The sequence below is a fragment of the Netta rufina genome (assembly GCF_964035555.1).
Source record: "Netta rufina genome assembly, chromosome: 16".
Taxonomy (NCBI): domain Eukaryota; kingdom Metazoa; phylum Chordata; class Aves; order Anseriformes; family Anatidae; genus Netta; species Netta rufina.
In genome coordinates, this window is record NC_140140.1 from 1,041,008 (window position 1) to 1,060,556 (window position 19,549).

The 19,549-nt window shown below is 51.9% G+C and overlaps 1 protein-coding gene across 1 annotated transcript in view; it reads left to right on the plus strand.

Moving 5' to 3' along the window:
• Positions 1–18,729, plus strand: part of B4GALT5 (beta-1,4-galactosyltransferase 5) — a 32,409-nt gene extending 13,680 nt beyond the window's left edge. The window contains exons 2-9 of the mRNA XM_084296943.1: positions 6,946–7,080; positions 10,361–10,474; positions 11,287–11,411; positions 11,805–11,921; positions 12,742–12,929; positions 13,127–13,249; positions 13,703–13,804; positions 15,724–18,729. Coding sequence (XP_084153069.1) covers positions 6,946–7,080; positions 10,361–10,474; positions 11,287–11,411; positions 11,805–11,921; positions 12,742–12,929; positions 13,127–13,249; positions 13,703–13,804; positions 15,724–15,871 — 1,052 coding nt within the window. The 3' untranslated portion in view covers positions 15,872–18,729. The remainder of the gene's footprint in view (positions 1–6,945; positions 7,081–10,360; positions 10,475–11,286; positions 11,412–11,804; positions 11,922–12,741; positions 12,930–13,126; positions 13,250–13,702; positions 13,805–15,723) is intronic.
• The last annotated feature ends 820 nt before the right edge of the window (positions 18,730–19,549 follow it).

The window sequence follows — 19,549 nt, forward strand, 5'->3', positions numbered from 1 at the left end:
AGCATTTTGCTTGCCAGGTGGAAGAAAACAATTTCAAACATGTCAGGTATTCCAAGGCTACATCGTTCACGATAAGCTAATAAGTGTCTTAGGCCATTGGTGTTCTTACAAAACCACGGGGGTAGTGGACTGGATGCTGGAACCTCAAAGTTGCATCCTCTCTCTGACAGCTTTTTTTGTCCCACAGAAGTGCAGCAGCTGTACTCGCTTTGTTAGTGCTGTGGTCTTTAATTGTCACAGACAAGAACAACTCGGAAATGTCGCTGCGGAGGACAAGCTGCTGCAGCTCTTGATGGTGTTGAACTGTGGAAGGAGCCTTCTTGGCCGGGAGCTCTGAGCTGTTGCCTTCTTAGATCTCGGATGGCAATAAGCCCATGTGGTTCCAGAGTTTCAGTCTAGGGAATTTTTTAGGAGTTGGGAGGACTGACAGGCACACTGGGCTGATGTGTGGTGTGGGGGTGTGGCTGAGTGCTCCTTCCTCATATGCTGAAACTGCTGTTCTCCTTTTATCTGGCCTTGGGTAGTGAAGAAGCCACAAAGGGGATGCTCTTGGGATATTGCTGCAAGTGGATCTCGTTAGCTGCAGTCTGCACAGTGAGAATCATGCTTACTGCAAGGTCCCTCTTGTACTTCTCAGGCTGGAGCAGTTGTACAACCCTGTTTGCACTAGCAGGCACCGAGTGCAGCACTGCAGTTTGTGCTGCTGTGGGGTCTGGGCTTTTTCAGCCCCAGTGTGGAGCCAGAACATCCATGGTCATGTCAGAAATGAGCCTGGGGCTTCTCTGGGCAGGATGTTGCTGTGCTGAGGAAAGCAGCAGCAGAGCAGGGTATGGCATGGTACAGGATGAGCGCCCGGCCCCACTCTGCACCTGCAGCAGGACGCTCCGTGTGTGCAGGCAGCAAGGAATGGGTCCCATGGGGTGTGGACATCGTGGGTGAGCGAGGCAGGGAGCAAAGCTCCCCCTGCACAAGGCTTTTTTTGGAAGCAAAAAAGCCTTAAATAAGAGCTGGACCATTCTTTAGCCATAAATGTCAGTGTGAAGCATGCCCTGGGTCTTGAAGAACTGAAGGAAGGATGAATGCAGTGCTGGGTGCTACAACCACACATCTTGCACTTGTGTTTATGTGTGACAGCTGGGAGGCAGTTTGATTTCATGCGTGGTAACTCACGTAGTCCAACCTAGCTGAAGAGGCAAGCCAGTGACCAGAAGCAAAGTTTTGGCCCCATACTTGGAACAACCCCGTTGCAGCAAAAGTGAGGCTGGGCATGTGATGAGCCTTTTTGTTCAGCTGTGCTGAGCTTGTGAAACATGGTTGGAAAATCAGGTCTTGGTCTGTTCCTCTGGAACATCCTAAACAGCTGTCAGATTCTCCTCTAGTTCACAGAAGTCGAGATGCTAGAACTTCAGTGGCGATTATACCGCGTGGACCGAGTTGCTAAGTCTGTGGCTCTGTTTAATTGTTTTTATCTTGACACTCTGGATAATCCCCAGTGGGTGTAGGTAATCTCCTAATTTCACAGATTAACAAATGAGTGATTTCAAAATTTACCTGTGTAAGTGGTGCGTGGTTATACAGAAATCTTAAATCCAAACCCAGCCTAGCCTGCCTTTGTGACCTGGCTATGTGCTAGGTGGCTGAAGAACAGCATAGATTAGAACTCTCAATTTAATGCATTTCCTGGGAAGAAGCACCACAGACAGCCTTCTTCCTGCCTGTCTTAAGGTTTCTTGCTCAATATGTGTGATGTCCTGACCAGGGATTTCCTCCCTCCTGCAGCTGCATGGATTCCCGTGGCCAGGAAGCGAAGGAGGAGAGGGCTGGTGGCAGGCGGCTGTGTGCCTCCTGCCTCGGGCAGCGCTGGGCTGCATCTTGCTGCTCTGCCTCCCTTGGCTCACCCAGGTTTGCTTGTTTTTTTTCGGTTTTCTCACTGAAGCTCTTCCTCTGTTTCCTCATCCTGATCCTACATGAGCAGCGGGATTCCTGCTGCTTAGAGCTGGTGCCTGGGACACAGGAATTGCCACCGCTTTGTCTCCCGAAGGGCAAGGCACAAAAGCCAAGCTGTCCGTGTTTGCTGTCCGGGGTCAGCAGCGGTGTGCGAGTGCTGCCAGCTGAAGAGGGCAGCAACCATTTAATTCTGCTTGCTGAAGGGCCTTTTATTGTGTGCTTTACTGCGCAGTGCCCATGAGAGCAGGCCGAGCACTGTGCTTTTGTGCTTTGCGTGCCCAGAAATCTGCTGGCAGCCCTCGCTTTCCTGCTCCTTGGCAGTGGCTGTGCTCACCCTGGCGGGGAGGGCAGCCTGGCCGTGAAGGGGCAGGGATGGTGACCAAACAGGAGATGCAGTCCTGTGCAATTGCATCTCCTGAGCTGCAATTAAAGTAGGAGAGCCCCAGTCTCACTAGGAAGGGTAATATTTAACTCGGGCAAGCACTTGTCGTGCTCTACGTGCTGGCCTGTGTGCGTCACTGCGCCCAGCCGGGCGCTGGGTGCTCAGTGGTGGACACAGAGCTCACCCAGGTGGGTGCTGCAGGGCTGGGGGTGCTCAGGCTTCCCCCGGGCTTCCAAATTGTTGCACGTGGTTGGGGCGCTCCTTCTGCTCTGCCTGTCCTGCAGTCAGTGCAGTGGTGCTCAGAGGAAGTTGCACAACCCCCAGGCAGCGGTGGGACTGCTGAGACGGGCACTGATAGCAGTGCTCTCCAGACACGATAAAGAACTCAGGAACTATTCGGGTAACCAGATTTCCACCCACCCCCTGCTGAAACATTCACAGCTTTTTTTTTTTTTCCTTCCCATTTTCAGGTGCAGATTCCCAATAGTCAGGGCATGAACATCACTGCAGTCTCTGATCCTCCCCCCTTGCCGGGTGCACGTGCAGGCTGAGTTTGGGAGTGGGAGCTTGGTAATTACCAACTCAGTGCTGCAGCACTGCTAATTCTTAGGCCACTTAATGTATCAAATTATTCCTTCCTGTGCTATTTATAGGCAAAGGGCTAAGTAACAGTGTTGGCATTAGTATTAAATTCTCTAAACCTAATTGTAACCTCTTATTTAATTGTTCTGGCACTCTGTGCAGCAGGGGAATACGGTACCGCTGAACGCGTGAGACTAATGGAGCCAGAGGTCTCCTGGCATACCAGCAGTGGGACGCTGTGCTGCTACTCTCCCTCATCACCTTGCTTACACATTCAGGCTGTCCTAACTGTCTATATTTTCCTTGTAGGGTTAGTGTTGGGTGAGGGTGAGTAAAACCCTTTGTGCTGCTAATGCTGAATACCGTGCTGGAGATCTGCTGGAAGAGCACCGCAAGAGGCTTGGTGCAGAGGTGCTGTGCAGTGAGGGCCAGCACCGCTCTCACTGGTGCTGCCCCACACATCTCCAGCGTGCAAAAATCCCACAAGTTCAGTGTTTCACGCTCCCTCCAAGTGCCTGATGAAGCTGCATGTTGGTTTAGGATTTATTGGTTTGTTATTCCAACTCCTGCTCCTAGGGCAGGGCAGGGGCTGGGGCAGGCCGCACGCTGTGCCCCAGCATCACTTTGGTGTGTCCGGAGGAAAAGGCCACGGTGAAGCCCTGAGCATCCCCTCAGTGCTTCTGCATCCAGACAGATGGCCTGGGAAAGCCCTGAATGGGACAGAAAGACCTAAATCTCCATGCAGAGGAAGACGCGGTCCTTCCTCCGGAAAGCCTGGCTGCTGTGTGGGGCGCTGATAATGCTGGCAGGGCAGGGCTGCTGCCACCCACCCGGCCTCTCCTCCAGGGACACCCCGATGTCCCTGTGCTGGGGATCATCCTTCTGTATCCTGCTGGGGTCATGAGCAGGATGCGGCGGGTCTGAGCCCCTCTGGTGTGGGCAGCCGGCATGAGTCGTGCTCAGAGCTCTCCCAAAGTGGAAATCACTCTGCTGCCTCTTCTCGTACATATCATGTCTGTGAAATTAATCTTCCATGAGAGAGTCAGCTGTTTCTTAATTAGAAGTGCTCTGAAAATACTAGCTGAGAAATGATTACAGGAAGCTTTCAGTGCTCATTTATGTAATTGGACTTCACCTCCCCACCTCAAGCTGCTGCCCGTGCCCGGACTTTGATGAGTGCTGGTTCTCCCACCGCCTTGCTCGTGCGGGTGCTGGGGTGTGCATCTAAGGGTGCACATCTCAGGGTGCTGCGGGGAGCCCCACTATTGCTGCTGGGCAGCCGGAGGCTTGGCACTGTGCTTACAGAACCATAGCACGGCTCCCATGTGCTTAAATCCCAGCAGGGCCAACTTGTCCCTTAAACCAGAGGGAATAATCTGACTGTGGTCATTTGGGCGGACAGATTTTTAAATTTTGCTCATTTTCCATGTGGATAATGAGTGTCTGCTGGAAATTCCTCTGAAAAGAGGCATCTCCCCCTGCTGACAAAGGCTAAAATCCCTCTCCTGTCCTTGTGCTGCCGCTTGGCTGCCGTGGCCAGGCTGTTATCACTCCACAGATGTGCTCTCAAATGCCGTGTGGTCAGACAGAAGAAAGGCAGAAGGCTAATGTAATTTTCTAGACCATCCTACGTGATTAGATGAGCCCTATCTCGCAACACAGAGAATTGTTTTCTGGCTGAACCCCAGCTCAGCCAGTGTGAGCCGCACGTGCACGGTGCTGCTCCAACCCGGGGCCCCGTGTCACTGCCACGCCACCGCCGTGGCCCTGACCTCTGGGGGCAGCTGGGTTGTGCTTAATGCAATTACAGGCTGGCCCCTCTGCTCATCAGAAACCCAGGAAACTGAAGAGTGAGCTGGGGTCTGGCACAGCCCATGTAGGCTCAGGCACAGCCCTGGCAGCTGCACTGAGCAGATATAGGGAGTGAAATGTTTTAAATAATGCATTTTAAATCTAATTTCCTGGGATACTAGGGATGTGTGATGGTGCTGGGTCACGGCAGGGGAGCACAGCTTTGGCTGTGGCAGCACGGACACAGGGCTCTGTGCTTGGGGCACTGGTGGCATGGCACCGCCGCAGCCAGGTACCTCTGTGACCCTTCGAGTAAAGGGGTTAATGTGGGAAAAGGCAGTGCTGCCTAAAACAAAGCTGCTCTTGTTTTTGCTCGAGCTCCCCTGGGGATGGTAACGGCTGTGACAGTCTGTTAAGGATTCCCACTGCAATTTCATCAAAGTGGAAATGAGCAAGTCATGTCATGCGCCTCTTGCGAGGCCGTGCTTCATCTGCCCTCTTAGAGAGCAGGCAAACAAACGTCGCATTGAGTGCTGGACAGACCTCCCTGTTCCTGAAATTAAGCAGGGATTGGATGCTGATTTGTGTCTCTTTCATTCTTTCATGCTTCACCAAATCTGATTCTGCTTTACCCAGCGAGTAGAAGGCATAATGAGGTAGAAAGCTAAATTACTTGTTCAGTATCAGCAAGTCGTGCCTCGCTGCTGACTCAAAGCCCGGGCGAGCTAGAAGAGGGAGCCTGCTGGGGCCCCTGCTCGCCCTTATCGCAGCCCGGTCCTGGTAAACATCTCCAGCAGTTCTGGCTCCCCTCTGGCTGCTCTGTGCAAAGAGAAGAGCTGTGCCCTGTCCCATGATCTGCTTTTTGGGCGGTTGGAAAGGGCAGTGGGCAGACGTTAATCCTGGTTGCTTTATGATGGGCAAGGTGGGGCCATGCCCTACCTCTCCTTGCTCCGCTGTGCTCTGGGCACGCAGCTTCTGCCTCGTGCTGGTCCGTGCTGCCTCCTGGTAGAGCCTCCTGAGACTTTGCTGTGTCTTTGTGTGGATGGTGACTCTTAGGGCAAGGTGCTGCAAACGTGTCCTTAGGAGCTCTGTGCCTTGCAGGATTTAGGTGCATCTTTGGCCAAGGCAGCTCTTGCTCGCTGCTGGGCTGGTATAACCCAGTCTGGGCAGAGGCTGGGCCTGGGGAAGGTGTCCTGACAAAATCTGGAGCCAATTTCTCCTTTTGGGTGCCTTGGCATTCACATTGCTCTTGCGACATCCATCCCTGGCAGGGGAGGGACTGGAAATGAGCATTCAACGTTGCTTTTGCAGCAGTTTAGCTGCTAAGCCCCTCCTGCAGCCACCCCATGGTGCTGCAGGCAGTGAGCGGGGTGCACGCAGCACGGCTGCTGGCTCCGGAGCTTAGATGCCCTTCCAAATATTTACTTACCTGCATGGAGAAAAAATAATAGAATTATAATTAGGAAATAGCAGGCAGCAGCTGCTCCGGAGGCTGCTGTGGGTGCTGTGGTCAGAAGGGGAAAGCAGAGGAGTGGCTATGGCTGTGTGTACCAAGTGGGCAGCGCTGGCGGAGCAGCCTTGTGCCCTGATATGGGTCCCTATCTAATCGGGGCTGCAGCGGGGCTCAGGCTTCCTGGCACTATCAGTTCCTGGTGTTAGTGTGGTCAGCCCTCTGTTTTTTCTCCTCCCTGGTTTCAGATCAAGGTGTTCTGTAGAGGGGCTGGCAGGGGACCTGGTGCATGCACTGCCCAGGGTGCAGGAGAGTGATGATGAGGAGGGTTTTGCTTAGGGACAGCACAAGCATGCGTTTCGGTGCCGTGGGTAATGTGCCCTGTGCCCAAGTACCTGCCCAGCCCTTCTGCTGTGGTCTAGGGATGAGTTTGTGTCCGGTCGTGCTGCTCAGTTTCCTGTTCTAATGCTACTTCCTAACTAAATGTCTGTACTTACACAGCACAAGGTGTTTAACCTCTCAAACCAAGTGACAGTCTGTGCTGTCAGGAACAGCTCTGAGCTCCCCTTGCTCATCAGCCAGGGTTGCGAAGGTGCCTTCCCCCCATGCTCCGACCACACGCCTTCCCAGCTCCCGTCGGGTGACCCAGGGAAGCTCCTGGCAGCAGGGAGCTGCAGCACAGCAGGGTGCTGGGAATGCTTCCAAAAGACTAATTTTTCCTCTTTCCTCCAGAAGCTGCTGCTCACGGAAATCTTTTCTTCTTTTTTTTTTTTTTTTTTTTCCCTCCTTGCAGTGAACACCTACCTCTTCATGATGCAAGCCCAAGGCATCATGATTCGTGAGAACATGAGAACAATAGGAGCTCAGGTTTACGAGCAGGTGGTCCGCAGTGCCTATGCCAAGAGGAACAGCAGTGTGAATGACTCAGGTATTTCCTTAATCAAAATGACAATTATTGAAATCTTCATTTCTGGTGGAAATCAAGTTGACCTGAGCTGCTCTCGGGTCATAAATAATTTATATTGGAAATAATTTATGGTGGTAAATTCAGGGTGGGGATTTTGATTCATTGGTTTCTTCTACATGAACGTGCTTTTTAATTCAGATACCCCTCACTTAAATAAGGGGTAGAAATTCTGATAGGTCTAAAATAACTGGACGTTGAGCTGGAAAACTCTTTGCTTACCAGGAAAGTCAGCTTGTTAGCTTCTACCAATCTGAGGATAAACACTTTTAAATTCAGTACAAGGATCAGGTTTCATATTTAAAAAAAAAAAAAAAAAAAAGCTTCTCAGGCTCACGCATGCTCCCAGAGACATGGCATCGTGCATGTGGAGGAGCCTGTGCGTACCAGCTTCATTCTTCCCATTCAGGGCTGAACTGAAATGACTTGGCTGGACATCTGCCACAAATCATATTCTGAGCTCTGGGCGGGTTGCAGGAATCTGAGAGGCAGTCTTGGACTTCAAGGCTGTTTTACCATCCGTACCATCAAGCTGATAAAAAGTTTACAAGTGTTTGTGTAAATGTAGCACAGTAAAAACATAAATGTGGGTGTCTGTCTACAGCTCGGTGTGGGGCACCCCACTGGGGCTGGGTGAGCAGGTGGGATGCTGAGCATGACTCTGGCGTTCCAGTGTCATCTGCGGGCACATTGGTGCCAGCTCCAGCACTGGGCTGGGTTCATCACCAGGGCTGAGAGAGTTAAAAAGGGCAAGATTGCTTCATAATTTTAATGCATGATGATGCCACTGCCCTGCCGGCCCCCAGGAGTGTCGGTTCCTGTGCGCTGAGTGTGTGCTGCAGCCACTGTGCTCTGCACAGGCGGTTTGGATCGCACCAGTGACCTGCGCACTGAGGTCAGCCGGGCTGCCAGCCTGGGCTATTTTAAGGCTGGAGACATCAGCTGAAGCAGATGCACGGTGAGGAAGGAGCTCACGCTACCAACTCGAGAGAAGGAGGGCTGGATGCTTTCGCGGCTGCGCCTGGTGGTGATGCAAGCCTCCCAGCTGGCAGCCTGCGGGGATCTAAGCCCTCCGAAACCTGCCGTGAACTCCTCCAGCGTGCGGTGGGCAGCGAAATGCTGCTGTGGGAATAACCAGCCCTGCACAGCCCTCAGCTCTGCACAGACCCAGCAGGATAACCTCCCTGCTCCGGCAGCCTGCAGCAGTGCAGACCACATGCCAGCCTTGCGTGACCTTCCTCGGGCATGGCACTGCGGCCACCAGGATGGCATTAAAGCTGGGATCAGCAGCTTCCTCCTCAGTGTCTGTAGGGCCCTCACTGGGATCTCCATGGGCATGCTGTGGATCCAGCCTGGTGACGTGCATCCTCCCCACGCCACTGCTGGCTGTGTGGAAGCTGGGAGAGCAAAGCCACGTGTGCAGGCAGCATGGGACGGCAGCCAGGAGGACCACCACGTGCCCGATGGCATGAGAAGACCCCATGGCTCCTCACAGGCTGTCCCTGCCCCAGCACCTGGCAGGCAGGAGGCTGCTGATGCTCTCCGAGCTATAGCCTCACCTGTCTCTCACCTGGGCCCCAGAAGGCGGCAGCTCTTTTGTGACAAAGCAGGCTCATTTGTGTGTCCTCCAGCACCCGTGGCTTTAATTTCTAGGCAGATTGCTTAGCAAAGTGACATCCAGTCCTGAATAGCAAGGTGACACCGCATGGGGTGGTGTGCTGCGAGCACGGTGTGCTTCTGCCTCACCTTCTATGTTCGTGCTTTGTCTCTGCTGTATTTTTCATCTGTTATTCAAATGAGGAAGTTACTTTTTAAGCATTTGATAATAGATGCAAAAATGGGTTTCCTATTCAGCGAGCTAGGAGGCCTCCGGTCTGCACTTCAGTAGCCCGAAATGGCAGCACGTCATGCAAAATAGACCAGCTTCACTTTGCTCTGGGTTGTCAGACAAACCCAGCATTGAGAGTGTGTTCTGGTGATTGCAGCTTAATGGGAATCTGGCTATTAAAATTTAGAGCAGTATCAAGCCTCCAAAATAGATACTATCAAAGCTGACAAGCCCCTGGGTTCTGTCTGCAAGTCCTTCAAAAGCCTGCCTGGGATGCTCTGGGTGCCCATGGGAGCAGACAAGTGGTGCTCACGGCATGATGGTGGGCTCTGCTCCTGTAAATCTGCTCTTTGCTGCTCTGTCACCTGCAGCCCTCGTGTCCAAGGCCCTGCTGAGCTGCTTGGACACCTGGGGCAGAAAGACCCACGGAGCTGTTGCCTCCAAAGGAGTGGTTTGTACTGTGCTGGTGGGACACCAGGAGCACTAGGCTTTAGCGTGCTGAGAGCTGTGCCGATCACAAGGCGGTGCAGTTGGCTTTGGCAGCGATGCTCTCGCATGGGGAGGGGGCTGGAAGGGATGAGCCCTTTCTGTCCTGGTGGATGAGGACCTGATAGGTGGCTGGGTGGCCACAGTGCTAAATGATTGTTTTCCAGCACCTCTGTGGGATGAGGTGGTTTGAGGTGGGTGCTGGTGGTGCCCAAGACAAGGCCCAAGAGACAAACCCTCCACTGAGCGCTTGATGCTCTGAGAAAGTGGAGAGGCAGCATCTTCCCATAGCAGCTGGGGCATTGCTACAGAAAGGAAACTTTCTGCTACCTAAAATGTAGGTTGCAGTTGGCCGGAGCTGTGGTGGCTGTGGGTGACTGCAGAAAGCAGAAGTTCTTAGCTGCACAAAGACTTCCTTAAAGTGGCTGGAGGTGCAGCACGCCAGGGGATTTTACCCAGAAGGTGGAAGGAAGCAGAGGAACCAGGGTGCTGGAGAAAGATGCTGCAACCTGCTGGGGCACAGAGGCTCCTCTGTGCAAGCCAAGGCAGGCTGATTGTGACTCTGTGGTCCCCTTGGTCTGCAGATTTCAGGGACGAGGTGTTGAGTGGCCTCTCCTGCCACGTGCTCCTTTGCTTTGATCTGTCTGTGATACCTGAGGGCGATGCTCTGATCAGAAGGCTGAAGGTTTCTCTGGTGTGGCCACATGCAAGGTATCTGGGCTGCCCCTGCTGTCCTGCAGCTGCCCACCTGAGGGTGGGGATGAGCCCCCAGCTGGGTCACAGATACAAGTCCGGGACTTGTGATGGGTGGAGGCACCCCTGAGGTGCTGGGGATGCTCCCAGGTGTGGGCGGCTTTTAGAGTTTGCTCACAGTGGCTGCATGCAGCTCAGCTGTAGACTCTTCCTTTTATTTTTTTTCCCCCTCCCCAGATTATCCTCTTGACCTGAATCACAACGAAACCTTTCTGCAAGCCACAACTTTTCTTCCCGAAGACTTCACCTACTTCCCCAACCACACCTGTCCCGAGAGGCTCCCTTCTATGAGTGAGTACCAGTGGGTGCACAGCTGCCCCTGCCTTCCTGATGGCTCTGTGTGCCCCTCGCCACATCCTGCCTGGCCTGGGTGGCAGTGGCACAGCACGTGGCAGCACCCCATTTCACCCGTGTCCTACCTCTCCTGTGGAGCACTGAGGCTGTTGATGAATGGAAGCGCTGTTCTGAGCTGTCCCCTCCTGGAAAGCCGTTGTTTACCCAATTGCCTGAATTAATTCCTGCTACGTTGGAGGCCCGTCTCCCTCCTCAAGTTTGCCTATGGCAAACATAAACAAAAGGGGAATTGTGTGCTGCCCAGCCCATGGAGAGGCCGGACAAGCCCTCTGCCAGGGGCAGTGGCAGTGGGATTGCTCCCTTGCCCCGAGCTGGGCATGAGCCATGGGGGACAGGAGGGTGTGGGGCGCAGGCAGGACCCCTGCTGCAGCTGGGAGAAATGCTGCTGCCTAGGCATTGCTTCCACGGGAAATGGGGCTTTCTGGGATAAATCCATCTGAAAAGGGGAAGATGGCTCAGTGGGAAGGTGTTTCTGCCTGAAACCTCTGTGGGGAAGGGGGTGCTGGACCCTGGAGGGACCAGTGGTGGTGGGTCTCTGATGGAGAGCTGCGTCCAGCCACAGCCGTGATGGCTGAGTGGGGCCGAGGAGCAACAAGGCACACCGGCAGCATTCCCTAGTTGTCTCTTTTGGTGTCTGGGGACAGAAGAAGCCACCTGCATTTGGTGCTGGGAGCAGAGGGCTGGGTGAGCAGGCAGCAAGCCACCCCAGGAGCATGGCTCCTGACCTGCTGCTCCTGCTGCCTCCCCAGAGGGCCCCATCGATGTAAATATGAGCGAGATCACGATGGAGGACATCCACCAGTTCTTCTCAAAAGACCCTTCCATCAAGCTGGGAGGCCACTGGAAGCCGAGCGACTGCCTGCCTCGCTGGAAGGTGAGCAGGAGGCTTGGAGTGCCTGGGGGAATGTTACTGGGAACACTGGGATAACCTCTCTGGTGTGCTGCAGGGCAATGCTGGGAGGATCCCCACGATGTGGGATTGCAGCACCGGGAGAAATGCTGAAGCTGAGGGCTGTTAGTGACACGCGAGTCAGCTCTGGGCTTCTACAAGGGCTGCTAAGGGGACATTCAGCTCACCCCCAACCCTGTTTGGAGAGGGATTTGCTCAGGAGGCGAGGTGGCACCACTGGGGACCCGTGCCCAGATTTATACCATTTAGACAGGGAGAGCAGCACTGACACCGTGCCAGCAGCCTCCTCCCCGGGTCGGGGTCTGTATGCTGCAGGAGCTGCTTTTGTGGTGCAGAGCTGTCCCCTTTCATCCCCAGGTGGCGATCCTGATCCCATTCCGCAATCGTTATGAACATCTTCCAGTCCTTTTCAGGCACCTTATTCCAATGCTGCAGCGTCAACGTTTACAGTTCGCATTTTATGTCGTGGAACAAGTAAGTGGTTGCGGTGTTGTGCCGGGTGGGTGGTGCTGGGGGCTGGCATCGCAGCCTGCCAGGACAGCAGTGCATTGTGTCCTGAGGGGTTTGCCTGACAGTTGCATCCCTGCAACTTTTGAAGGCCTGGGGTTAATGTTGCAATGTTTAAATTGTCCCATCCTGCTGAAAAGCAGCACAGCTGGGAGGCATGCCCCAAAATGACTTTTTTAATCTAAAAAAAAATCCAGTAGACTTTTATTTAAAACAACAAACAAACAACACATGTTGAAAGAGATTTTTAACAAACCAAACTGCAGCTTTGAAGCAGGTATTTGCAGTTGAAATAATGCTGCGTTACAGCTGTGTGTATTTGTAGTAGCTTCAGGGAGCATCCCCTGGGCCTGATGGGGTGGATGTGTGTGCTTCTTGTCTGCGCAGTGCCTGGAAGACTTCCATCAGTGTGTAGGACACAAGACTGTAATTTGATGTGTATGCTAACCTGTCACTTAAGCTATCTGGTTTCATCCGCCCTCTAAACATGCCTCCGTATTTAGGCACCCTTGCTCTTCTGGGCAGCAGCTAGTAGAGATTGATCAAAATTGTTTTGCTTTTTTTTCAAGTATCTGGCTAATGATACTTTTTGCAGCTTTATTTTTGCTACTGCAGTCTTGGTATTCAGGTTTGGGTTAATCTCACTGGCCTGTCTGTTCCAACACATCATTTCCCTTTGAGCAGTGGATCTGGAGCTGACTGCTCTGCAGTTCCCTGAATAGGGCCAAGAGTGCACACACAGCGTGAACTTGTGCGGTGCTTCCCTTGAAGGTGCTCTCTCTCCTAGGCTGGTAACCAACCCTTTAACCGTGCCATGCTCTTCAACGTTGGCTTTCGGGAAGCAATGAAGGACCTGGACTGGGACTGTCTCATCTTCCACGATGTGGACCACATACCAGAAAACGACCGCAACTATTACGGGTGCGGCCAGATGCCGAGACACTTTGCAGCCAAGCTGGACAAGTACATGTATCTGTAAGCACTGCTCTTCCTCTTCACTACAGTAATAAATAAGAAGCAAGCGTTAGATTTTCTTCTGAAAGGCAGAAGCCCAAAGTAAAACACAAAGAGGATTGGAGGAGAGCATCCTCACAGATCAGTGTCCCCCACTGCAAGCAGGAAAGCCACAGTTGGTGCTGCAGTCCCCACACTGACCCTTTTCTCCCCCTCAGGCTCCCCTACAACGAGTTCTTTGGCGGGGTGAGTGGCCTGACTGTGGAGCAGTTCCAGAAGATCAATGGTTTTCCTAATGCTTTCTGGGGCTGGGGTGGTGAAGATGACGACCTCTGGAACAGGTACGGGCTCAGCGCGCGTCCCTGCGACGGGCAGGGCTCCCTGTGGCATGGCGCTGCTGCCAGCTCCAGGGAGCACAGAAATCCCAGGAACTCAAGGAATTTCTGAGCACAGTGCCATGGTCCTGAGTGCTGGCAGCAGCTTCAGTCCCACACCGATGTTTTGTCCCTTGCTGTGCCATGGTCACCTGGGCTGGGCAGAGCCAGCCTGGCTGGAGGTGTCATGGTCTGGGAGGGTGGGTGATGGTGTCAAACGGATCCTCAGCTGAACCTCAGGTACCAGAGGTGCTGAGCATGGTGCAGCTTAGGCTGAGGTGGGGAGTTTGCATAGCTTATCTGCTCAGAAGAAAGGCAAAGTTATGTTAGGGGCCACAAACGACCTAACTGTGTGCGCTGGCAGCACGACAAGGGCAGCTGTTGATTTTACTTCTGATTTTTCTCCCCTTCCCAATGCAGAGTGCAGTACGCAGGCTATTCGGTGACTCGGCCGGAAGGAGACACAGGGAAATACAAATCAATTCCCCACCATCATCGGGGAGAAGTGCAGTTCCTAGGAAGGCAAGTGATGTTTTTTTTTATTTTTATTTTTTTATTTTTAAAGGTCCCAGAGGCCTTCACAGTCTGTGGCACATACAAGGTTCCCTGCAACTGCTAGAAGGCAATAACAGCCACAAGTTGCAGAGGAAACAAACTGTGGGGAGAAGAGGGAGGCAGAGCACTGCTGGGGCTCCAGGATGTTCAATGCCTAAGGCGAGAGGTCCTCACAGTGTGGTTGCAGCTCCGGGGGTGCAACCCAAAAGATGGGGCTCTCAGACATAGAATCATAGAATATCCTGAGTTGGAAGGGACCCTTAAGGATCATCAAGTCCAACTCTTGACATCCGTGAGCCAGAGTTGTTCCTGAGAGACAATGGCTCAAGGAAGGGCTGCTGCTGCTGCTGGGGGACATGGGTGGAATTTGAGTCTTCTGCAAACTATGCAACAGGAAACCAGAGAAATACCTTTTTGCAATCAACGGCAGGAATTAAGACTTGCAGGGCACGAGCTGCTGCACGGTGCAAGCTCTGTTCTGGAAAGGGGCTGCTGGCTGCTGCTGGCAGAAGGAGGGGACAGCAAGGGGGCTTTGTTCTGCAAAGTACTATTTGAACTCACTGCAGATTCAGAGGAGAAATGAACTTACATGCTGATTGTCAGTCATCTACAGAGGATTCATTCTGGGGGGTTTCCATTTGAGGTTATATATAATCATTAGCCCTAGTTTTCATTTCTGTGTCAGACAGAATGCAGCAAGCGAGAGATGCTTCTCTCATTTCACTCTTAAAAAGAGGAATCAAGGAAGTCAATTTTGGCTTTAAAAAGCCATATTTAGTCAAGTCCTTGAAGCGTGTAAGGACTGAGTGCAGTGGGATGGAGCACTTGTTCCTGGAGCTTCCTTGACCTCCCCCTGGCTCCAGCAGGGAGCCCTGGTTTGATCTGGGCACAAGCTGTGGGGTCAGGGGCAGCCCCTGCCCAGGAGCCAGGCTGACAGCCATGCGGTTTCGCTCCATTTTACCTCCTACAAGAGCCCTAATTTTGGCTCTCCTCTCTGCTGCGGCTTTTCCCACCCAAGCATGGAACCTGACAGTTTTCCCAGGGAAAGTAGTTGTCAAGATGCTGTTTCCTGCCAGTGTTCTGATGTTGCAACCCCTTTGAAGTCAGCGTGGGCTCTTCTGCCTTCGGTCTGACCCGCAGCCTTCCTTTTCCTCCTGGCACGTCCATTCCCTGCTGCTTTTCCTGCACTCAGGTCCCAGCCTCGGCTTCTCCTCGCCCTGTGCAATGGTGCTGGGTGCTGCCAGGTGCTGGTGCTGGGTACTGCAGGACAGGGAGTCAGTGTCCAGTCCTGCCATGATGCTTCTGTTTTTTTCTCCTTGTCCCCCTGCCGCCCCCCTCCCACCTTCGGCCTTAAATTTCATCACGCTGCCCTTAAATTTGCTTGAGGCTGCTCTTGTGCACTAGCTGCAGTTTTCTTCCCCAAAACACAGTTCTTCTAGGTTTACTTCTTCCTCCTCCATCACTTGCACTAAACCATTAGTTCTGCTCTTGTGTGGCGTCCTGTTTCCTAAAAATGGAGAGGACCACATCACCTATCAGCTGCTTTTCTACGGCATGTTTTGGCTGGCAGGTGCCAGGCAGGAGCCCTCCCTGAGCCCGGGAAGGCTTTGGGCAAGAGCCGCTGCTTGTCTGAGAGCTCAGCGCCTGCTTGGTGCCCAGGGAGTGCAGGTAGCATCTAAATCTGTGTCAGGTGGTAGAATTTTGTGTCATTTTGTGACACTGGGGCTACTCACCTGCCAGGAACGTACAAAAGGTGACAGTCCTCTTTACTGAAGACTCAGAAATTCTGTTTTGCTGATGGGGGTGGCTGTTTTAAGAGTATGGGCTCTGCAAGGCTCCATGTGATATAACAGTGCCTCCATGGGCCTCTGGTTCTCCCCGAACAGGTACGCCTTGCTGAGGAAGTCGAAAGAAAGGCAAGCCCTGGATGGCCTCAATAACTTGAACTACTTTCCTAACGTCACGTATGACGCCTTGTATAAGAACATCACTGTTAACCTGACACCGGAGCTGGCTCTGGTGACCGAATATTAAGAGGAAAAAATAACTTTGCTCTGCCCTTCACCAAGAAAGCACCACGCCAGACTTTCTTTTCCAAGGGTTATCGAGGACAAAATACTTTGTCTAATGAAGGATTGCAGTATTTTGGAGAATAAGGCTGAAAGTGCACGCACAAATTGTCCTAGCTGTTCCAATCCGACCCAGTACTCGTGCAGCGAGCTCAGCAGTCATTTTCTTTCCCCGCCACTTGCTTTCTGGGTTTCAGGACGACAGTTTGAACTGCTGCTCTCGTCTCCACATTCCTCCAGCAATCTCCAGCACCAGACTTGCCTCGGACGTGCTTTCTCCTCCAGGAACCAGCTCAGCTGAGGGATTCTGGCTTCCCGGCAGTGAACGTCGGAAGCAATTCAGTCGGCAACTGCCCCAGTGGGAGATCAGACGACTTCTGATACCGTTGTTCTACATTTGTGCGGTTTTTTAAATGACCTGCTTGAAGTATATACAAGAGAATCGCTTCTTAAAGAAGTGTAAGTGTAAATATGCTGTGTAAATTGCCCCTTTTTATTTTCTTCTATGGTTTGAATCCAAGCTAGAGGTTTACATAAGGTCACTCATCTTAGTCCTGAATTCTGTAAACACTTGCGTGTGCATCACTGTACTTGTGCAAGTTGTTCCCTTTTCAACCAGTGAGACCGCTTGCATGATTTAAGCTATGCATATGCATAAATATTTGTTGGACAGGGCCCTAAACTTCAAAATGTAGCGGATGAGAACTACAGCCATGTCATCACTCCTTACAGGAATCATGTAGGTGGCTTCTTCCAGGAAGGGTGAAGAAGTGGGAATATTTATGGAGAAACTCCCATTTCTATCATGTTTGCAACATACTGTGCAAATCAGTCTGAAAGCCATATGGGATAAAATCCATCGCCTGTTGCCCTGTCTCCCACTCCGATGGTAAGTGCAGCTCAGCAGGTTGCCCCGGAGCTCCCGGGGGGCCACACAGGCAAGCTGCTCATCCTGCCCCTGCAGTCCCCCCGCAGCCTGCCCCCTGTGAGCAGGGCTGTGCCCTCACTCCTTGAGGGGGGCAGTACGGTTTGGGGTGGTTCTGTGGAGGAGGATTTGGGGATTATTGTGTAAATCCAGTAGTACACTGCAGCGATGGAGGTTAGAGCTGAGGGGTGTGCTTGCTTGTCCCTGTTAGCCACCTGAAAGTGCTGGCAGGAGTGCAGGTAGTGGGCAGGCTGTCCCAAGGGTTGCACTATGGGAAAAATGAAGGACACATGAATTACATTCATGCAAACGTGAGTACCAGGAACTTGAGAGCTTGGTCTGACACCCCAACCAGTCACCCAAATTTGAGTCGTCCCTTCCCATCTTCCCATCCTCTCCTCCGCAGCAGGCAGGGGGAGGCCAGGCTGTGCTTTCCAATCTCTTCCTCACTGAAAGCCAGTCTGTGGGTTACACAGCGTGTACACAGTCATTTTTACTGGACCTCTCTGACTTCAAAGTAAATATGTTGGGGGTTGTGTTTTAATTTGTATTTATACAACACTTGTGAGTGCTTAACCTCAGAAGTACTTAACTTTCTTTTTATTGCATTGTTTGCCTTCGGTTTCCGTAAGTGTTCATGGTTTATATTGTTTTCTTGGTTCTGTGGACATATGATCCCCATATACACATCTGTTGTGGGTGTGACTGCCCAGGGCATTCCTAACCTGTATCCAGAAAATGTCAGTTTAGACAACAGAGTTCTCGTGTAGATCTTATCAGCTGGCATGAGAGGACAGCGAGTCTGCCCTTGAAAAGCGCTGATAAGTTTGTAACTTAGGTTTAAAGTCTTTGAATTTACATGTGCTTTAAAATCGCTTCCCGAGGGAATTCACCATGGTTATTTGCAGGCAGAGGTGAGGATTTGCTTTTTATAGCGCATATAGCAATAAAGACTTTCGCTACTGAATCTTGATCTCCGATTCACATGGACCCTTTTCAGATGCTAAACCCGTGTTGCCCTGCCCCTCTTTTCTTTAATCTCGAGCCCTTGCTAGAAATCTGTCTTTGTTTAATGGTGCTGCAAACAAGGAATGTATTTCAACTAGTCAAATGTTCACTACCACAGGAATCATGCATGTGTGTGTGAGTAGGTGTTAAACTACCTTTGTTTGAATCCTCAGCCTTTGACGTGTACCTGACACCCATTGCACCTTGTGTTGAACAAAGAAAGATGTTACCTCTGCTCAAAAATGCACTCTGTGGTTGGCATAAAAGGGTCCATTTTCCCCCCAAGCAGCATCCCTGTTCATAGTTCCTTTGTTCTAATCACGTTGAATTTTTTCCCTTTTTAAAATGTGGAATATCTTAAAATGTGCACTGTTAATCTTATCAGCTATGTCAAATACTGTATAGTAAATGTAACTGTTAAAAACATACTGTCAAGCGCATGTGCTGTTATGGTGTAAAAATTCTCGTATTAAGGAGAACTTGTACATATTCTGGCAGCTGAAACTCAACAAGGCCACTTGTTCACCCCTTCCACATCAACACCGTCTCTCAGCCCTGCTGGAGGGCAGGTCATATTCAATGCTGACTTCTTTTTTTTTTTTAATGAGCCATGTGGGTTTTATTTGCAAAAGTATTTATTTTTGGTTCATTATTTGTAAAGCTCTGCTTCTCTAAGGGAGGTACTGTCTGAGCAACAGCCACACACTTCTATTCACTCGCCATCAGAAGTGGCTTTAAACTACAACGTATCTTTCCATCACCATGGCTTTTGAGCTTACTGTTATGTTTTTAAGAGGTGCCAGGGGGACATTTTTGCACTGAAGACTAGTGTTTTAAAACACACACACACTTCTCAGCAAAGCAATCCTTTGTGTCATTACATTTATTTACCCATGTGTTTGTACATTTTTGTATTTGTTAATTTATGAATGATTTTTTCAGTAAAAAATACATATTCAAGAACAAAGAGTGCAGCGGTTGCTTTTTCTCTTGGAGCTGGGGGGTGCTCTGGGTGCAGATGGGGCTGTTCAAGTGACCTCTGAATGGGAGGGGAAATCCACAAGCCCCAAGGGTGAGCAGGGAGGGAGGATGGGGGTCCCTGAGCAGGGGCTACAGCAGCCAGGAGCGAGGTCTGCGTGCTGACAGCTGGCCAGGAGCTGCTCCATGGAGTCCCCAGTATGGGTGTTGGGCTGGAGCTGCTGCCTGGAAGGGAGGGAGAGCAGGAACCCCATGGGTGTACTGCTTTGTGCGTGCTACAGGCATGTCTTCCAAGCATCTGATCCAGTGTGGTGCTGGCAGAGAGGCCGGCAGCCTAGGGGGAGGTGAGTTTTGGAAGTTACTTGGCTGTGGAGAAAGCTGGCAGAGAACGTTTGTAATTAGATTTTTGATCAGGCCAGGCAAGCTTCCTTACAGCAGCTTTAAAATATCTGCCTCCTGCTCCACAGTGCACAGGCATGCTAGAATAAATAGCTGGCAGCCTCGGTTTGTCCCAGGCCTTGCCTTTATTTAGCTCTCCATCTTCTGGGAAGCTGCCTCCCACACACGGCGCTGGGCTGGAGCCTGCAGGGTGGCAGGCTGCTTCCTGCCCACCTGGGACTGGGGGGATCTGGGAGTGTGCACAGACCCCGCTTGAGTACACCAAGAGGGGAGTTTCTGCCTTGCTAACCCCCAGAATTGTTGGCCCACGCCAGCGCCTGCTGGGCTACCAGC